At 31.6% G+C, this 22,284-nt stretch overlaps 1 protein-coding gene across 23 annotated transcripts in view; it reads right to left on the reverse strand.

Annotated features, from left to right (window-relative positions):
• Positions 1 to 22,284, reverse strand: part of LOC127731718 (pyruvate kinase PKM-like) — a 53,454-nt gene that overhangs the window by 11,904 nt on the left and 19,266 nt on the right. For 20 of the 23 annotated variants that reach the window (XM_052240539.1, XM_052240538.1, XM_052240536.1 and 17 more), the window contains 6 exons: positions 13,827 to 13,983; positions 11,893 to 11,984; positions 11,380 to 11,499; positions 10,761 to 10,947; positions 1,750 to 1,892; positions 547 to 674 (listed from right to left, as the gene is read on the reverse strand). In XM_052240539.1, the coding sequence (XP_052096499.1) occupies positions 547 to 674; positions 1,750 to 1,892; positions 10,761 to 10,947; positions 11,380 to 11,499; positions 11,893 to 11,984; positions 13,827 to 13,983 (827 nt within the window). Of the gene's footprint in view, positions 1 to 546; positions 675 to 1,749; positions 1,893 to 10,760; positions 10,948 to 11,379; positions 11,500 to 11,892; positions 11,985 to 13,826; positions 13,984 to 15,131; positions 17,091 to 18,163; positions 18,179 to 22,284 lie in introns of those variants that run through there. The other 3 variants (XM_052240535.1, XM_052240534.1, XM_052240541.1) reach the window with 2 other exon arrangements.

The raw sequence follows: 22,284 nt of genomic DNA on the forward strand, positions 1-22,284 counted from the left end.
AGTGATGTTTTCATAACCAACTTAAATTGTTTGTATATACTTAGTTAGTAAAAACAAGTAATTTTACTTCATCATATGAATTTGCTCATTTTTGAAGGCTGAACCATGACCTATTATTTGTTTACATCCTTGTCTTTTTTTCTCTGTTGGATACTTGTCTCAATGCAATTATACAACATTTTTGTTTACTTTTATATCACTTTGAAACCACTTCACAGCTTTTCATTTTAGCAATAAGCAATGGCGACTCACTTTTTACCCTTCATTTCTATTTTAGCCATCATCTACCAACTTACTTTGCCACACCTTCATGGTTTTCTATTTTAGCAATGATCTACCGACTTACTTTGCTACACTTTCATGGTTTTCTATTTTTACAATAATCTACCGACCTACTTTGCCACACCTTCATGGTTTTCTATTTTAGCGATAATCTACCAACTTACTTTGCCACACCTTCATGGTTTTCTATTTTAGCGATAATCTACCAACTTACTTTGCCACACCTTCATGGTTTTCTATTTTAGCGATAATCTACCAACTTACTTTGCCACACCTTCATGGTTTTCTATTTTAGCGATAATCCTAATATGTTTTCCCTTGTCTCCCAGAAGATCACGGATTTCTTTGATATGAGATGCACTTCTTATAAATGAAGCAAACACCATGTCTACCTGTAAAAATAAACAATTCATTTTTTTAATTTTTGATTTTTTAAAAACATTTACCTGCATAGCCTTTTCAAAATAGAAAAAAAATTACCTCAATCAGATGGGTATTTACATTTGCAAATAACTTAATACTTTACTCTGACAAATTGTGAACCTATCAAATTAATCACTCCTTTTCCAATTAAAGCATACCAATTTATACTTTAGTCTGGGAAACATAGTCTATTTATTTGCTAGCTTTCAGTAACTGTGAGTACTCTCAGATCAGTACTTAGTGTACTTCTTAGTACATGTAATAATCTGAAGAGCTAAGCCTGTTTCAACTTTATTTTACAGTTGATACTGATAATGTTCTCTTACAACTCTGTCCAAGGTTACAGAGGGTTGACTGTTTTAAAACATGCATAACCAGCCACTTTTTAAGTCCCCATCCAAAATCATGAGCCTGTAGTCTGAATTTGTAGTTGGTAGCCATTATTGGTTTTTGTTTAAGGCTGTAATCAGACCAATAGTTCTCTCTTTTGAAGGTTTACATTTTCTTATCCTGGGTCTCTTTATAGCTTACAATATAGTACGGGTTTGCTCAATGTTAAAGGCCGCACTAACACCTGTAGTCGTTTACAACTTTGTCCTTCGGTGGATAGTTTTCTCATTGGTAAGCATACCTTATCTTTATCATTTATATCAATAAATAATTCCACAAGGTAAACGCTATATTTTACGCATTTTTTAATAAGTTTTTTAAATTTGGAAGGTATAAAATGCTTCCAGTTCCTTAATTCAGTCCTTTTCTATGAAAGCATTTTAATATGTTAGTGTAAACATATTCTATATATTTAATTCAAGTAAAATAATATTCACAATTTGGCCTAAACATTCATATATTTGAATAGTTAATAGGATCCGGAAACAAGCTGTCAACTTATATTAACCAGTTTCATATGCTTATGAGTCTTATGTAGATGAAACTTGAGTCTGGCGTACCAAATTATACGCCTGCTATCTTTAATCAATATTTTTTATGTCAAGAAATGATCTATACATGTGTGTTGATGTATAAATTTTGTACAACACTAACCCCCTGGTCCACACCAAACTGAAGATCCTTTTTGTCTTTTTCTGAAACAGCAGGTAAATCAACAGGTGTTCCTGGTAAGTTACACCCTTTTTTACTGCCAAGGTCACCACCATTCTCTATATCACACAGCAACCAGTCAGCACCTGGAATAACAAATATAAATTCAACTCTTTCATTGGTGTTAACATGATCATGTGTCATTCTTTAATTTACAAGAATTTTTTTTTTATCTTGCATCATGATGTTAATGCCCACTCTTGATTTTAGAGTTACTCCCCTTTTTATCTTAAATTCTATTTTTTCAATGAAATTAACAGAATACTAACATTTATGAAAAGGGCATTCTCATGAAAAATGGATGACCATTGGGACAGTAGTACTGACTTATGGTTCATATACCTTTTCTATTCCATTTTTCAATAAGTTTTCCATCACTTTCCAAACATGTTTAACAAAATTTCCAAACCAATTATAAACCAGAGAGCAATTCTAAATACTGTATTAAAACATATTTGTGCTCTTTGGTAAAAATGAAACCATAATAAATCTTTAATAAATGGGGAATGTGTCGATGGGACACAGATGATGCCCCCGCTTGCATATAATGTTATAAAGGGACATAACTCAAGAACTGTAAAAGTGACGCTACCCAAAGGACAAGGTATGATAAGGGGTGTTTTTGGCCCCTTCCCGAAAAAGTTTATATATAGATCATTGATAGCCTTTGTATAGAAACTAGACAAAACAATGATTGTTTTGTGTTCTGGTGAAAGAAAGGTTGCTTAGCAACGGTTTTATTAAATAGCCAAATTATCACTTATGCATTGCTTTCTCATTACAAATTAGCATAATTCAAAATAGTATTGTTTTTTTTATAAATAACTTAAAGTTGCAAATGAATATTCACTTCAACTTCAGATTATTAAATGCTATCAGCAACCTAGAAACAAAAATATTGCCTAGCAACGGTTCAAAAATTTGTAATTTCTGCCATATGGGGTATAAATATAGCAATGTTTGATGATTTAGCTGCCATAAATGATTTTTCATTCATAAATGATGTCTGAGTCATCATTATTCTTTTTTTAAGAAGTTCATATTGAGCATAGCAACAGCCAAAAAAGATAAAATTAAATTTAACTACAAAAAATACATTTGTTTTTTTATTGTACAAATTAGAGTAAAAGCAATTCAGATTGGTTTATAAGAATAACAAGCAGTAATAAATGAAAGTAATTCAATTGTATATCATGCTAATCAACAATTAAGCAACCAAAATAGTGCTTAGCAATGGTCAAATAATGTTTTTTTTTTGTTACCTGAAGTATAATTTTGATTTTGATAAGTAATTATCTAGCATTTTTTAATTTAACTCATATCTTGTTAACAACAGAAACAAGCATTCTGTGAGTATTGCATGGCAATACATAGTCCTCTACCGGTTACAAATTCATTGTAATGGAACGTAATTCTAACTTGATCTATAACTTGTCATGGTGTAAACTACATAAAAATATCAAGTCAAAATCTTCAAGCATGATGAAATAAAATGCTCTGCTGGGGCGCAGCTTGATACGACCACAGAGGTCGAACCCTGAACAGTTGGGGCAAGTATGGACACAACATTCAAGCTTGATACAGCACTGAATTTGGATTGTAATTAAATATTTGACACAGCATAGGTTTCTGACACAAAATGAAAGTGGTCAAAGAACTTAAAAATTTTTAATTTACCTATTCAAACCATATCATTATTATTTGCTTTTATATATAAATCAGAAATAACCAATTTAAAATGGAAAATTTTAAAGAAAAAAAAGGAAGAAAAAAATCCCCCCCCCCCCCAAATTTTTTGAACCCCCTTATGATGCATCACCCCCAAACTCAATTCCAGCCTTTCCTTTGTGGTATGGTACCTTGCAGTATAATATCAGAGAGATCCATACACTTGAACACAAGTTATTGTCTGGAAACTAGAAAAATGCTTGTTTTTTGGCCCCAAATTCCTAAACGTTTAGGGCAATTACCCCCAAACTCAAACCCAGCCTACCCTTTGTGGTATGGTACCTTGCAGTATAATATCAGAGAGATCCATTCACTTGAACACAAGTTATTGTCTGGAAACTAGAAAAAATCTTATTTTTTGCCCCTTTTTGGCCCCCAATTCCTAAATCTTTTGAGCAATTATCCCCAAACTCAATTCAAGCTTTCCCTTTGTGATATGGAACCTTGTAGTACAATTTCATAAAGATTCATACACTTACACACAAGTTATTGTCATGAAACTAGAAAAATGCTTGTTTTTTCCCCCTTTTTGGTCCCTAATTCCTTAAATTTGGAGGCAATTACCCCCAAAATCAATCCAAGCATTCCCTTTGTGATATGGAACCTTGTGGTACAATGTCAGAGAGATCCATACACTTACACACAAGTTATGTCTGGAAGTTACAAAAATGCTTATTTTGGCCCCTTTTTTGGCCCCTAATTCCTTAACTGTTAGTACCATAACCCCCAAAATCAATCCCCACCTTCCTTTTGTGGTATTGAACCTTATGGTAAAATTTCATTGAGATCCATTCACTTAAACTAAAGTTAGAGTGCGAAAACTAATGTGTCTTCGGATGACGACGACGACGCCAACGTCATACCAATATACGACCACAAAATTTTTTTTGCGGTCGTATAAAAAACTGTTGAAAACTGATTATTTAAGTGAATTTTCTATGTCCAAAGACCATAACTCTGCACAAAATTATCAGACTGGAACAAAATTCCATCTTGATCTGTAACTTGTCATGATAAAACTATATACTAATTATCAAATCAATATCTTCAAGAATGACAAACAAACCTACCACTAAATTCTTCAAACAATTTACCAAAGAAAAGGAAAAAAATCCAAAATGTCATTTTGTCTTTTAAAAAATGAGTTATTTCCCTTTGAAAATAAATCTACTAATTAATAATTATTTCATCAAAAATTTAATTCTAGGGAAAGGGCTTTAACTGAACAAAGAGAAAAGCTAAATCGTGAAAATTGAACTTGACCTGCAACTTGTCATGATAAATCAATAAACCAAGTATCAAATCAATATCTTCAAGCACGAAGAACAAAAGTCTGGAAAACTATTTGCCGGACTGACAGATGGACAGACAGACAGACAGACGGAAGGAGTGCAAACCTAAAGTCCCCTTTGACTTCGTTGGTAGAGGACTAAAAACAGGATTAAATCAAAGAGAGCTACCAAGGAATTGGTCAGATTATTCCACAAAAATGCATAAATGCAAATCAGATTGTCAAATAATCATTAACAAGTTAGGTAAAATAAAAAACAAAACTTTATAGTGACACTTATATTCATAAATAATAGTAGAATTAATGAATATATATAGCATTAGCAGTACATATACATGATGATTACATTAAAAAAATTCGTAAGGGTTCCGCGGAACCCAGTGTCTCGCCTACTTTTTCTGTTAATCACAGGCTCAACAAAAATGAGGAAGTAAATCAATAAAAATATTCCTCTTGATACTATCTTTTGATTGTAAGAAGCTTCTGTCCAAGTTTGGTAAAATTCCAGGATAGTTTATGAATCTAATAAATGTTTAAAAACTTTAACTGCAGACTGAATGTAATGTTAACTGGAAGAAAACAAAATTTCCTTCTAGATACTAGCATTTGATCATAAACAAGCTTCTGTCCAAGTTTGGTACAAATCCAAAATAGTATAAGAAAGTTATTAAAATTTTAAAAACTTTAACCACAGAGTGAATATGTTGTTTCCTGGCAGAAAATCTAAGTCCATTTAAAAGTAAAATAAGGAAAAAATGGATTTATTTTTTTACAAAATTTACTTCTAGATACTATCTTATGATCATAAACAAGCTTCTGTCCAAGCTTGGTACAAACCCAGGATAGTTTAAGAAAGTTATTAAAATTTTAAAAACTTTAACCACAGAGTGAATGTAATATTTACCGGCAGAAAAACTAAGTCCATTTATAAGTAAAATACGGAAAAAATGGAATTTTATTTTTACAAAATTTACTTCTGGATACTATCTTATGATCATAAACAAGCTTCTGTCCAAGTTTGGTAGAAATCCAGGATAGTTTAAGAAAGTTATTAAAATTTCAAAAACTTTAACCACAGAGTGAATATTTGTGGACGACGCCGACGACAACGACGCCAACGACGCCGACGGAATGTAGGATCGCTATGTCTCGCTTTTTCGACTAAAGTCGAAGGCTCGACAAAAACACAAAAAGCGGTTAAAAATACTATTGAAAATTCTGTATCTGATTAATACGGTTTAAGTATTTATGACAAATATGCGTTGCTTGTGCAATGCCATTGTTTGTCAGTTTAAATATCCTACACTGTGAACTTTTTAACACTTAAAGCAATATTTTAAATAAATTAATACTGAACGCAAAGTTCAAAGTTCTCGTTGAGGTCAGGGTGCAAGACATAAAAAACACTCAAGAAGATGCGTAGACGAAGAAGACCTTTATGAACATTTTCAACTTTCTCTGAGAATTCATTGTTTCTACGATAGATTTTCTGAAATTAACGCATTGATCACCAATGAATAGTATCCCTTGCAATCATACCACATCTCCTTATTTTATCCAAAATGTGACGCTAATGTTTATATGGAAACATATACATATGTACTTGGTAAGAAATATTTTATGAAACCCAAAAATATTTGAATTTGATTAGAAAGGTACACATACTTCATTAAAACGTTAATGTTGAGGCTCTAATTAGTATTTGTGAAAATGGACACAGTAACAGGACACACTTTTAACCACAACTATGCAAAGTCCTGATTTATACAAAGCCGTTAAGTGGTTTCTTGAGAAAAATATAGATTAACCGATCAAAGACATCGAAAACCAGTGAAGAAATTCAAAAGTGTCATCAGTGCAACTTCTTAGAGGACTAAAATATTAAAATCTAATTATAGAAAATGATATAATTCAACATTATTTGTTGTTATTATGAAAGTGCAAATAGTTGCACCAGTTGCCCATATTTATGACGATGACTGCAATCAGAAATATATCATGCATATAAGCACAAGGAAAAAAAATTTAAGTGTGCTGTGTACTTACCAAACGTTCGAATCAGAACATTTGAGAGCTACTTCACAAGGTATCATAAAGCCTTACCCACACACATATTTCCAACTCAGAGATGACAAGTCTTTGCTTTTACAGATATAAAACCACTTATTTGGGCCAGTTGAAACTTTGTTGAAATTTTCCTTTGAATAATAAAAATAAAAAACAAACTAGATATGGACGATGCGCCCTGTTTAACCTATTAAATATTAAAGCTGTAGCTCAAAAACAGTAGGAGATAGCCGAAAAAAAACAACATGATCTCTTTATGCAGCTAGTATAAAAAAATGACCAAGTCCAAATACCTGGCATTTAAAGAATATTTGAAAAAATAAATCAAAATCCTATGGACATGCACACCTCTATTATGTGTAGAAACATCCTACAAAATATTAAAGCTGTAGCTCAAAAACTGTAGGAGGAGATAGCCAGACATATCATGTATCTATATCCAGACAGACAAAAAGACAACCGGATGGATGGATGGACGGATAGGTCTAAATTAATATGCCTGCTCCACATTTTGTCAAGGAGGGTATAAAATATGAAATTGAAATAAGAGGGCATAGTTTACCTGTACACTGATCAGGTCAGGAGTAATTTGTTTTGTACTACCATACTTCTAGGAACCAGTGCACTCCGGGATAAGGTATAGGTTTGGCATGAAATGATTGTCACTTAGATAGAACTTTAGACAAAATAGCTATAAATGTTTGAAATGGCAAAACTAAATACACATATTTCTTCACGCATACTTAGCAGGGACTTTATAAATCTGTTTGCCATGGGTCTTATCCAATTTGTATTTATGCAAGTAAAATATGTTGAAACTAAGCCTTTTTTTGTAGTGTTTTATTTGAAAATCCAAACAGGAGCTAAGAGAATGAAATGCTACTTTTATTTTATGAATACAACTTGTCAAATGAGTGCTTACATATATAAAGAAAATGTAGATATATATAAATAGGGTGTCAATATATAAAACATAGTAGAGGTTAAGAAGTTTCATGAACTTGCTTTCAGTGTCAACTGCACTTTTTACATGGAATAATGTTTTTTATCACATTATTTTGTTTTTATCTGCACATTGCACAACAATTTTGTCTATTGAAAAGATGACAAGGGGAGTTTTTTATGACCTTGACTGCCTGAGGGTCTTGCACGCTCGGCAATAATAGAGTGATGATGATGGCAGTGTTTAACGACCTTGACTAGCTATATAGCCCTCATACGGTCGGTCAAACAATAGAGTAAGCGATGTAGACGAAATGAAAGTATATAATAAATATAAGAAGATGTGGTATGAGTGCCTATGAGACAACTCTCCATCCAAGTCACAATTTATAAAAGTAAACCATTATAGGTCAAAATCTATTTTTCTGTAAATGGTAAAATAGAAAACTTTCAAGTGCAAAATATATTTGAGGAAATGAACAATTTACTTCAGAATTACAAAAAGAGTTTAAATTATGCAGACCTTATTATAAAATTCATTTTTTTCACTTTAATTGAATATTTGAAAATAATAATGAATGGAAATTAATTCACCATTTTTCAAGGGACACCACTCTGTATTATGTCTGCACCGTGGTAGACTTTTTTGCCTGGGTTTAATTACACATACAACATATTATCTTTAAGAGAGTGACATGTCTTGATGACTGGATACGACCTAAAAGCTATTCGTACGTGATATTCTGATTAATTGTGGACCCGGGAATAATCTCGTAACCAGTGCCGTTTCGTTTGATGTATTATATGGACTTGTCAAAATTGTAAACAATCGGATTATTTTTTAAATTTTAGACATCAGCGCCAAAGTAGACCACCGTGATATTTTATTAAATGAAAGATACACAAGTGTAGAGTTGATGGTTGAAAATTTCAGGATGGTCTACGTTGGCGCTGATGTCAAATTTCATCTACAAACATCACTAAATTGTAGATTTTTTACACTTTTCGTCGTTCACATCCTTTTCAAGGTCTATGTTTGCACAGATTTGAGCACATAAAACAATTAAGTAAGGTGCTACGTGGACGAGCAGATACTATAGTTCATTCCACAGGAGGGATTGGTTTCAACTTCAAAGTTTTAACTGGAAAAGGGGGGGCTAGAACAGCCATTATCATACCTTGTCCTTTGTACTTGATCTGAGTTTTGTGGTAATAAGCATTGTGTATACCTTTCATAAAAATTTGGTTGAGGCAAACTAAAGTAAGAGAACGAAAACGAAAAATTCAGCAATTTTTCCATTTATAAAGGGGCATAACTTTAGAACGGTAAAAGTGATGCCACCGAAATTCAAACTTGATCTGTGTTTTGTGGTAATAAGCATTGTGTATAAGTTTCATAACATTTGGTTGAGGCAAACTGAAGTTAGAGAACAGAAACAAAAAATTTTGCAATTTTTCCATTTGTAAAGGGGCATAACTCTAGAACGGTTAAAGTGATGCCACCAAAATTCAAACTTGTGTATAAGTTTCATAACATTTGGTTGAGGCAAATTGAAGTTAGAGAACAGAAACCAATTTCGGGACATTTGGAAGTTTGTACAGACGGACAAGGGTAATAAACTGCTTCGCTGAGCGCAGCTGGATACGCCCGCAGAGGTCTAACCCTGAACAGTTGGGGCAAAAATGGACACAATATTCAAGCTTGATACAGGCATTGACAGGTCTGAATTTGGATTGTAATTAAATATTTGACATACATCTATTATAGGTTTCTGAATAAATGAACTTGAAGTTGGTTATATGAATTGAATTTATATTCAATTAAAGATTTCTTGCTGTTGTGCAATACACTGTGCTGTTGCCCAATACTTAGTAAATCTGTTGTCAGACTAAAAACAAAAAAAATTATAAAATTCTAAAGGGAGCTTACATCAATAGATATAAACAGTTCACCAAAGTTTCATACGAATTGCTGAAAGCATTTTTGAGTTTTTGTCTGAAAACTGGAAAATCCCCCCTTTTTTAATGAATAAACCCCATAATTTGGAAATGTAAAATCTAAAATTTATAAATTTCTGAAGGGAGCTTACATCAATAGATATCAACAATTCATCAAAGTTTCATGAGAACTGCTGAAAGCATTTTTGAGTTATTGTCCGAAAACTGGAAAATCCCCCTTTTTTTTATGAATAAAACCCCATAACTCGGAAACGTAAAATCTAAAATTTATAAAAATCCTAAGGGAGCTCATGTCAATAGATATAAACAATTAACCAAAATTTCTTGCAAGTTGGTGAAAGTATTCTTGAGTTATAGTCCGAAAACTGGAAAATCCCCCTTTTTTTAATGAATAAAACCCCATAACTCGGAAACGTAATATCTAAAATTTATAAAAAAAACGAAACGGAGCTCATGTCAATAGATATAAACAATTAACCAAAATTTCTTGCAAGTTGGTGAAAGCATTCTTGAGTTATTGTCCGAAAACTGGAAAATCCCCCTTTTTTCAATGAATAAAACCCCATAACTCGGAAACGTAATATCTAAAATTTATAAAAAACGAAAGGGAGCTCACGTCAATAGATATAAACAATTCACCAAAGTTTTAAGCAAATTGGTTAAAGCATTTTTGAGTTAATGTCCGACATGTTGACGACGGACGGACGGACAGACGGACGGACAGACGGACGTACAACGGTATACCATAATACATCCCGTAAACGGGCGTATAAAAATTAATGCCCCCTCCACTACAGTGGGGGCATAAAAATATGACAAAATTTCATGGGACAGATGGATTGCTGATTGACATAGTGATGAAAAGAGGTACATCTGTATAACCCCCTTCCAATAATCAAGTGGGAGTATAAAGATATTAAATGAAATCACATCACTATTGAGAAGATCCCTAAAAACCACTACCTACCTTTCTCTTTAACCACAACAGATATAAGACCATCATCTATGAAGATCCGACCTCCGACCTCCATAACTTTGGTTATATTTTTGTAATCAACATACAGAAGATCTACGCTACATTCTTCATAATACTTTTCATCTGTTGTCAATTTAATCTGGTTCCCTGTCTTCAAGGAAACCTCAGCACTGGCTCCCTGTAAATGAAAAAAATCCTTTATTTACCATTAGGATTTCTTGAAAGAAAATCAACTTTATTTATCATTAAGATTTCTTGAAAGAAAATCAACTTTATTTATCATTAAGATTTCTTGAAAGAAAATCAACTTTATTTATCATTAAGATTTCTTGAAAAAAAATCAACGTTATTTATCATTAAGATTTCTTGAAAGAAAATCAACGTTATTTATCAATAAGATTTCTTGAAAGAAAAATCAACGTTATTTATCAATAAGATTTCTTGAAAGAAAATCAACGAAAGGTGAAAAATCAACAGAAAATGGCACACAATAGTTGAACATAAATGCCAGGTGAGATCAAAAGAGATCTTTATGCTCTATTTTCAAAATCTCCATATATAACTAAGAACTGAACAGAGGTTTCTAAACAAACTGATTACAATACTTTACCCCTTTTAGTAATCCTGTTCTGATTTCTGGACCTTTGGTATCCAGGGCGATGGCTACTGGTCTGGGATGACTGAACTTACTAACAGCCTCTCTGATGTTCTTAATTGTCTGACCATGATACTGAAACAAAAAACAATCATTATACATTACGGTTTCAAAGTTGTACCGTGTAGTTCTATGTTGTTCATATATTTTTATTACATATTTTCTTATAACTCTTAAATCAGTACATTATTGGTTGAGAAACTGAAATTATCGCCGGGTGTAGTGTATTTGTTTTGCTCATTGTTGCTCTTTATCATTTGGTTTTTCAGGGATAGTAGTCTAACTGGCAATCGTACTCATACCACATATTTATATTTTATATATTTTCATGACCATGTGAAGTTCTTTCATCTAAAACAACATGTATTTAGTCCTTATCACTATTTTAGTATAAAGCAGATGTCTATCTTGTGCAGTGAAAGAGGCTGTAAATTTAAAGGAAAGAATCCACTTCAAAAGGTAACCTACCTCATATGTTCCATGTGAAAAGTTGAGACGAGCTATATTCATTCCCTCGATCATCATCTTCTGTAGAGTGGGAACTGCTACACAAGCTGGACCTGTAGATCACAAAACAACCTTTTGATTACAATGACTATTTTCACACAAAAACAAGAATGTGTCCTTAGTACACGGATGCCCCACTCGCACTATCATTTTCTATGTTCAGTGGACCGTGAAATTGGGGTCAAAACTCTAATTTGGCTTTAAAATTAGAAAGATCATATTATAGAGAACATGTGTACTAAGTTTCAAGTTGATTGGACTTCAACTTCATCAAAAACTACCTAGACCAAAAACTTTAATTAGAAGCGGGACAAACGGACAGACGGACGAATGGATGGACGCAGAGATCGAAAAACATAATGCCCCTAGGTGGGCATAAAAACACTATCTTAATTGATGGAAACCAAAGTTAAATCTAGAACAGCCCTTAAATAATCAGTTTTGGTTAAATGCTAACAAAGAAGAAAAAAAAATAGTTCATAATTTTGTGAAACAAGCTGCTGAATACTTGAGGTCAATGCCATGCTCATTGGTTACAACTTGTCATATGATTTAAGATTATGTTTACACCTTTTGCTGACCTCTTGATCTTTTTTTATTTTATTTGCATTGACCATTGTCCAGTTAATGTCTTATTGATGTTAAAACCAAACCTCCTTAGATTGGTATATTAAGATAGCCATATAACCCAGATGCTATCTCAAATCTAAATCCTATAGTTGTCCTACATAATTGTAAAAATGTCCCTCAGGTAAAATGAAGTTAATTACAGTTTTTTTTAAGGCAATCATAATAATTTATGTAGAATTAATAAGATGTTGATGCACATCACAATTTGGACAATGGTTTGTGTGCATCATTGCATTGCTATCTATGATGTTTATTGATATTGTTATATATAGATATACTTGTTTTTGTTATATTGTATTTGAATTGTCTCCCCTTGACTATGGTTGTTATTAACTTTGTAACTCTATCAAACATGTCCTGTCCAACCCTTATATGTTAATGACCACCTCTGGTGCCTTTCATGTTCGAAGTCATATTATTGATAGAGATGTGGCATGTGGTAAGAAGAGGAGGTCAAAGCCATCATTAACTTTTCCTACATATTCATGTAGTTTATACCAGAGTGATAAGATGAGTATGATCAAGTAGATAATTATCATATATTTAAGCTTTAGACTGCTATAGAAAAAGTTAATATTAATACTTTTATTATATATTATATCTATATCTATGTATCTCAATGCTTGGAGTTCTTTCAGATAAAATGAAAAAATACCAAAAAAAAGAAATGCACTACCAAATAACTGTGGGCCATCTGACATATTATGAGGCACTATAATACTTAAAATCTTCCAAACTGGCTCCAGAAGAAGTTCTGAGTTTCCTGAAAGCAGATCTTATCAAAGATATATGATAATACCTGTGAACTTTCATTTAAGTTTGAAGGATATTATACATAATTATACTTCCTTGTGTCAATTTCACTTGCTACTTAAATTCTCACAGCATGGCTTTGAGACATGAGCAGAACTACCAGAACTTCATAAATTGTGAGAATAAGTTATCAGCAATCTGAGAGCAGAACTTATCAATCTGACTTGCATTAGCATGATTAGAATCAAGGGTAAAGGGTAAAAGACTAGAAATAGTATGATAAACAGATTAGCAGATTTTCTATTTATAGATATTGTAAAATATCAGCTGCTCAACACAATGTGAAACTATTTTGTTGGTTGGCTGCACTCACTCACCAAAAAGATTCACTCGTGGCTAGCAGCTGATATTTTACAACACCAGTGTGCAGAAAACAAGATAATCTATACATTCATGATGGTCATATCCAGGTTATAATAGTAAAGCACAAGTTCCTCTCACAGTTTGCTTACCTATGGTACAAATGATGCCACTCATTCTGACCTCATGTGGCTCAGAGTCAATGTCCAGCTTACACATGTGCTCTAAGTGTGATCTAGCATAGGCTGCCTGTAGCTGCTGTGACTGCCTATAATAGGCCCCTTCCTGTTCCATAGTGTCCAAATCAAACTAGAAATAAAGAACAGCCACAAATATATTACTTAACTGATCAAAATGAATGACATTAGTAAAATGAATTTCTATTGCATTATATAATAAATCAATAAAAGTCATTATTTATTCATTTGCAGTAAAAAAAAAGTTTTAAGTATGTTAAAGAAATATAAAGTTTATAACATTTACAATAAGGAAATTATCACATTCTATATTGATGAAATTACATCATACACAACTAAATAAATGACTAATGTTGTTGCGCCCCTTCACCAATTTTTCTCATTAGGATGAAAATCTCATCTGAGTCTAAATAACTATTTACAATAAGCTAAAAGCATCCTAAAATTCCAACCATTGTTTCACAGTAATTATGTCAGCTAACCTGTAACAAAATTCTCAAGTACAATTGTTTCAAAGTTGATTTATCTCCCAACTACTTACTGAAGATACTCTGTCTCTGAAAACATATATTGGGACCATTTTGAAATATTTGACCAATTTCTGATTAGCTTTTGATTTTCGGATACACTGGCCACATTACTTTGATTTTTAAGGGATATATCTTTCCTTATCTTTTTAAAACTAAATGTGAAAACATTTCTGATGCGATATAATCACATATAAAAGAGCAAGAAGGTGGTTTTTTATATCTAAAATCCTGATAATTTGTCAGTTTAACAAACAAACTGCTCTTGGTATAGCAGCCTTTCAGATTCAAGAAGGTTTACTATCCTTAATATTTATAGACTGAAACACATTTTTGGTGCACTATAGCATACTTTTATTTTAAGGACTATTTTACTTTTAAAGCTGATCTTTAGAATTTTCTAAACATTTGAGCATTTATTAGATTGAAAAAAGTATAAATTCAAAATGGGTGAAGTCTATGAAAACTGACAAAAATCAAAGTTAGAACTTATCAATTAATGGAACAAATAGAAAACAACTATCATATTCCTGCCTTGGTACAGGCATTTTCCTAAGAAAATGGTGGGTTAAACCTGGTTTTATAGCTACCTAAACCTCCCACTTGTTTGACAGTTGTTGACAGATTCTTTATATTGACAAATTTAAGTGAGCAACCTAAATAGACAAAATAGGTTACTGTGACTAACTTAGAACTCCCCCTACCCATTTCCCCAAAAAAGAAGAAGACAAACCTTAGAAGTAATTCACTGCCAATTCAAACGAGAATAATTGTACCATAATAGTTATAGGATAGCATGTTTATAAACATGAACTGCATTTAGAGTCTAAATTAGCACAAGAATATCAAAATAGAAGTCAGTAACAGTAACTGTCAATAAACGCAAACATGAAATATTTTAGATAAAGAATTTTAAAAATGTTTAGATAATACGTACATGTTATACTATTGTCATTCATATAATCATGATAATCAAGACTAGAAGAGAAGGTATTGTTGAGGCATTCTAGTATTTCTTAACATTAGGACAATGACTCAAATATATTATGAATGCAGAACTATGTATTAGAAGATTCTCCCACTTCAAAGGTTGTTAAATCCAGAATAGAAACATATCTTTTTCCTCACATTGAAATATGCAAAGCTAGATTGAAACACCAATCAATTGCAAAATTTTGCTGTGAATCTGTTCCAGGATTATAAATAAAAACCAAAAAGAAGAGGTTTTTCAAAAACGATGTTTATTCCATATTAATTTTGTAGGTTTATGTGCTATTTAGTTTTAAGTAAGCTAAAGTTTCTAAGGAAAGAGGACTCTCAAAAGAGGTTACACTGAATTACTATAGATCTCAGAAAAGAGGACTCTCAAAAGAGGTTACACTGAATCACTATACATCTTAGTATGTATCATCTTTTAAATTTTTTAGAAATCATGCTGGTTTAACTTGTTGCTTTATCTATGAACCATTAATATAACTTAAAAATAAATAGCTGTGTTACCTTCGCACCTCGATTGACCAACTATATCCTGTTTTTATTAAAGGTCATAAATAAAACACACAGCTATTTTTAGCATGAAATTTGATCCATCAACTCATTTAAGTATTTCAATTAAGATTTAGTAGATAAATTATAAACAAAGATAACTTTTAAATAGACTATTACAATAAAGTCAAGGTCAGTTTACGGTCAAATATTTTGAATTGGGGGAATGCATTATGCTCAGTTATTTTTACCTAAACTTTCATTCGACTCATGATGGAGTAACAGACTTCAGCAGATTCTCAAGATAGTAAACAAGATGTAATGTGAGCTACAGATAGGTTTCCAATGACACAATTTGAGCAAGAGTTACTTCCCTTTTGTTGACATGTTGGAGGTCCATATGCACAAATTCCTTATCAAAACAACCAAAACCACTTATTAAACTGACCACTAGACTAAACATGTTAAAGAAAAAGTTGTTTTCTGAATAATTCTAATTTCTTTTAATCTATCTCGATTCATCACTACAATCTAGTAAGTATCTTTTATCAGATTTGATCGTACAGCATGTTTCAATTGGTTGATCAAATATAAAATTCAACCATTTACCCCTCCAAAATGGCAGTCAAGAAAAACAACTAAAACCTATTTATTGCTCAGTAATTATACCCTGTATATAAAAACTGTACAACTTGTAGTTGCTTAGAAAAATCTTACATAACTTTCATATATATGTGCATGATATGATACATTTTTAAAGATACAAGTTTTCAGCAATGAAGAATTAGAACTTCCAAAGTCACATGGTATTAAAAATAACCTGTTGAAGCTTGGTGTCTTACTCAAGTTACTGTAAATTCAGGAATTATTGCGTTCATTTATTATTGCGATTTTTGAAGAATGGACAAAAATGCAAGATTGATTATTGCAATTTCTTGAAAATCTGCATAGATAAAATTGATTGATTGATTGATTGATGTTTTAACACCACTTTCAACACTATTGTGTACTATTTCATGGCGATCAGTTTTTATTTATGGAGGAAGCCGGAGTGCCCTGGGAACTACCGACCTTTGGTAGGAAAACTGACAATCCTGGTCAATTAAGATCGAGTGCACCTGCCCTGTGCGGGATTTGAACTCCCAACCTCAGTGTTGACTGGCTAGTGATACAGTAGATGGACTACTTTTCTCTTGATAAAATTTGGACTACTTAGACCACTCGGCCACTGAGGCCCCTGATAAAATTGAGAATGGAAAAGTGTATAAGATATTAGAATGTGAGTTCTTATTTTTGCGATACTAACCTGGTTGCTATATTTGCATTAATCAAAACCTCGCAATGATTTCTGAATTTACAGTATATCAATAAGCCATGATGTTTAGTTGCTGGGAAGAATGAGACAGACTATTTTATGGACAGACAGAGGTTAACCAGTATAGCCCCACCTCTGGAATGAGGTATAATCATAATGATGCTTCTCTCCTCTGGAATGAGGTATAATCATAATGATGCTTCTAAGAAGATTTCTTCAAAGGCGCCCTACACCAGGTTCCTATTTTATTAAAATCATGCCTTAATGTCAATGTACCTGAGTAAATAGTTTTTCTGATATCGCATAGATGTTCATTTTTCCTTGCTTATTTTTTGGTACTTTACTTTATACATGTATATTCAAAAAGCATTTATTTACAGAATTGTTAATTTTGTAGATCTATACAATTAACTACTGTGGATTCATACAGTCTGCATCAAATTCTTTTCCAACTACCAGTCTGAAAACCAATATTCCGACATTTTTCTTATGTGTCTAAACAAAGTTTTGCACATAGTAAATTGTCCGAATAAATTTTACTAGTCTGTGGCATCGGACTAGTGGTCTAACAGTGCAGACTGTGATTCATATATATTAGTGGGTACCTATTTTCATGCAAGGAAGAAAAATCGTATTTTGGTGGATATTTCATTTCACCTTTTTTTTTTAAATTCTACATAAAATTCTATAAAACTATTTTTTTGAAGGAACTTTATATCTGAGGTTCCCCTTTATCCACGAAATCCATAAATAATGAATCCACAGTATACATGTCTGAAGCCACAGTTTTATAAATAGTTGAAAAAGGTAGAAAATATAAATAAAATACTTGAATCAAGAGTGAAAGTATATATATATACTATTACTATTTTGGCATGAAAGATATATGTTTAAATAAAACAAAAATGCAATATCAGTGACAGTGTGAGAAGCATATCATTAAAAGACCTAGAGTGCTAGCTTACTGTGTCCAATGGCATCTGTAAACAATAATCATATCCTTAATATCATAACATATTCTCTAGCTCATATCAAACAACAAATCCTGAATCTCATAATACATCCTCAGGATCATAGTTAACAACAAATCCTTGAAATCCTCAACTTTATATTAAATATATAAATTATAATATGCTGCCAATGCATGCTGTGGATCATGGTAAATTAAAAACATATTTTTTTCTGAAAATGAAACCCCAGCACAGTACATGCAAATAAAATGTTATAGATTTCCTATTTGTTATCTCACATTTCTTAAATTTTTAAGAGTTGTCTGTCTTAAGGTATCAACTCTTATGTAACATTGTTATAACTAGGTCAAAAGAAGGTAATTAGAAACTGAAAATAATAAAAATTGCAACTGTGAAAACTAAAAACTATGGAAGTGGCTTAAAATGTACAGTCAAATTACAGAAAAAAAGCGCTTTAAAACACTAGTAATACCAGTTTGTAACTCTGTTCTATTTATAGTAACATTCACCATCTTTATTTGACATAATAACTAGTTAGACACCATGGAAATGGTTGTAGCCAATGGTTTCAGATGAGTTTTTTTCATAACAAGGATAATCTCTTTATAAATATAATATCCTTAAAAGATTTTCTCTTTTTAGTAATAATACAATACAAATATAATTATGAAATTATCTGCTTGTAATTCACCTTGCATCTTGGTTAAGTTTCTTCAGCTGATACAGCCATATAACAAGACATTTTTTTAATATAATACATAAACCTGGCAATTTGTGTTGATGTGAATCGTACTTTTTTCTATCTCAGCAAAGAAAAGTTTTTTTTAAATCAAAAAACAAAATTTAGTCACATATATCTTGATAAGTTTATGATGCTCAGACAGATTAATAAAGGCAAAAGCTGTGACAGTCTATATGATGTTGACAGATTAATAAAGGCAAAAGCTGTGACAGTCTATATGATGTTGACAGATTAATAAAGGCAAAAGCTGTGACAGAAGAGTCCAACTAGAAGAAAGAAAATTTGAAAGGGACATTTGAATACTGTGTATTTATTTATTATCTTTGGTATCAATTTTCATAGATTTGGAGAAAAAAAATTTTTTATGACACATGATTTTGTGGTTTTGCTAAATTCTACATACATTATCACATGGGAAATTTGTACTTCGCTGAACACATAAATTTGGGGTTCATATATATACATTGATATATATATACCTAGGAAATCCATGAAAACTGGTACCCTACAGAAGACAGGATTGAACAAGATCGTCAATATACATATCAAAATCGGGCTGACATTATACTAAACATGCTAAACTAATCTAACAAATTTTCAAAATGTTAAAAGGTGCATCTAAAAAAGGTTTGCTATTTGTTTCAAGTTTGTATCAGTATAAATGAATTATAAAAATTGTATAATGTACAAATAATTAAGCAGGCTCTGAAAAGATCACATTAAATTAAAGAGAATAATATTGAAATGTCACATTATTGAAATTAATAGGTAAAATCATCATTACCTTTCTAAACACCATTTTAAATCTCCAATATTAGTTTCAAAGTATGAGTAATGATAAAATTGAATGTCACAGGAATATATATTGCATGGGCTGATCTTATCCTTCAATTATGTAAATAGGAACATGTACACATCACACATACCTGTCAGTTATTAGTACACTTTGTTCTTTCCCTTAAGTACAGGTACTTTGATCATTTTTGGTGACTAGCCAGTTTAGGGGTTTGAAATGGTAAATGATAAATAAAGGGTAAAATTTGCTATGTAATATTTATTCAAAAAGTTAAAAGGACAGAAAGTCACAATTAATTTGTTTATAATTGTTTTAATATATAAGAGGAAGTTCTTGAAACTATTTTTTTTTATTACATAATATTCATTTTACAATTTAGGAAATTGTTAATAAGCCTTGATAAATGAAGATTGATCAAATTTTAATCATGCAAAGGATATGCATCTTGACATCATGAAGCCATTTAAGTACCAAGCCACTTTAACAAATTTTTTTCATAACAATTATTTGAAAATTATTGAATTTTTTAGACTAAATTTTGTTTACAAATTTGCTTTATAGTTCAACAAAAAATGAAAAAATGTTTTCTTATTGAAAGAAAAATAATCTAAAAACTGAATTGTGACTTTTTGTCCTGTGACATTTTGTCTGTGACTTTTTGTCCTGTGACATTTTGTCTGTGACTTTTTGTCCTGTATGTGACTTTTTGTCCTATGACATTTTGTCGGTGACTTTTTGTCCTGTGACATTTTGTCTGTGACTTTTTGTCCTGTGACATTTTGTCCTTTAACATTTTTTCCTGTGCATTTTTGTCCTGTGACTATGTCCTACATTTTTAAAACTAAATCTGTAAAATCTCATTGAACATTATTCCTAAGATTCTGAACGTTAATCTACAAAACTTCAAAGATAGTAATGTTGCTGTTTAAACTTATTTGTCTGGTAAATATAAAAATTTATTTAAGGAATGACTGTAATATTTTTTTTCTGTCTATGAAGAAATAACATGAAAAATGTGGTGCACACTGTACAATGGGTTATTTAAAAGTGTGCACCACATTTTTTAGGTTATTTCAAATAGACAGAAAAAATATTACAGTCATTCCTTATAATTTAATTCTAAATTTCATTTTTAAAGAGTATAAATTTTGAAAAAAACTTTGGTGACGTCACAGTCACATGACAAAATTATGTCTATGAGCTGAGAGACAAAACACTTTCAACCAATCAGAAGACATGTTACATCCAAATTAAATTATATATAAATAATATAAAATAAATGGGGAATGTGTCTATGGGACACAGATGATGCCCCCGCTTGCATATCATATAAAGGGACATAACTGAAGAAAAATTGAAGTGACTCTACCCAAATTTGTACTTGATCTGAGTTTTGTGGTAATAAGTATTGTGCATAAGTTTCATAACATTTGATTGAGGCTAACTTAAGTAAAAGAACGGAAACGAAAAATTTTCCCATTTGTGAAGGGGCATAACTCTATAACGGTTAAAGTGACACCACCAAAATTCAAACTTGATCTGTATTTTGTGGAAATAAGCATTGTGTATAAGTTTCATATTATTTGGTTGAGGCAAACTAAAGGTAGAGAACAGAAACGAAAAATTCAGCAATGTTTTAATATGTAAAGGGGCAAAACTCTAGAACAGTAAAAGTGACACCACCAAAATTCAAACTTGAGCTGTATTTTGTGGTAGTTAGCATTGTGTATAAGTTTCATAACAATTGGTTAAGGCAAACTAAAGTTAGAGAACGGAAACGAAAAATTCAGCAATTTTTCCATTTGTAAAGGGGCATAACTATGATTGGTTAAAGTGACGCCACCAAAATTCAAACTTGATCTGTGTTTTGTGGTAATAAGCATTGTGTATAAGTTTCATAACATTTGGTTGAGGAAAACTTATATTAGAGAACAGAAATGAAAAATTCAGCAATTTTTCCCTTTGTAAAGGGGCATAACTCTAGAAATGTAAAAGTGACACCACCAAAATTCAAAATTATCTGTATTTTGCAGTAATAAGCATTGTGTATAAGTTTCATAACATTTGGTTAAGGCTTACTTAAGTAAGAGAACGGAAACGAAAAATTCAGCAATTTCCCATTTGTGAAGGGGCATAACTCTAGAACGGTTAAAGTGACACCACCAAAATTCAAACTTGATCTGTATTTTGTAGAAATAAGCATTGTGTATAAGTTTCATATTATTTGGTTTAGGAAAACTAAAGGAAGAGAACGTAAAAGAAAAATTCAGCAATTTTTCCATTTGTAAAGGGGCATAACTCTAGAACAGTAAAAGTGACACCACCAAAATTCAATTTTGATCTGTATTTTGTGGTAGTAAGCATTGTGTATAAGTTTTATAACAATTGGTTAAGGCAAACTAAAGTCAGAGAACGGAAACGAAAAATTCAGCAATTTTTCCATTTGTAAAGGGGCATAACTCTAGATCGGTTAAAGTACGCCACCAAAATTCAAACTTGATCTGTGTTTTGTGGTAATAAGCATTGTGAATAAGTTTCATAAAATTTGGTTGAGGCAAACTTAAGTTAGAGAACGGA

The sequence above is a fragment of the Mytilus californianus genome, unplaced genomic scaffold (assembly GCF_021869535.1).
Source record: "Mytilus californianus isolate M0D057914Y unplaced genomic scaffold, xbMytCali1.0.p SCAF_20, whole genome shotgun sequence".
Classification (NCBI taxonomy): domain Eukaryota; kingdom Metazoa; phylum Mollusca; class Bivalvia; order Mytilida; family Mytilidae; genus Mytilus; species Mytilus californianus.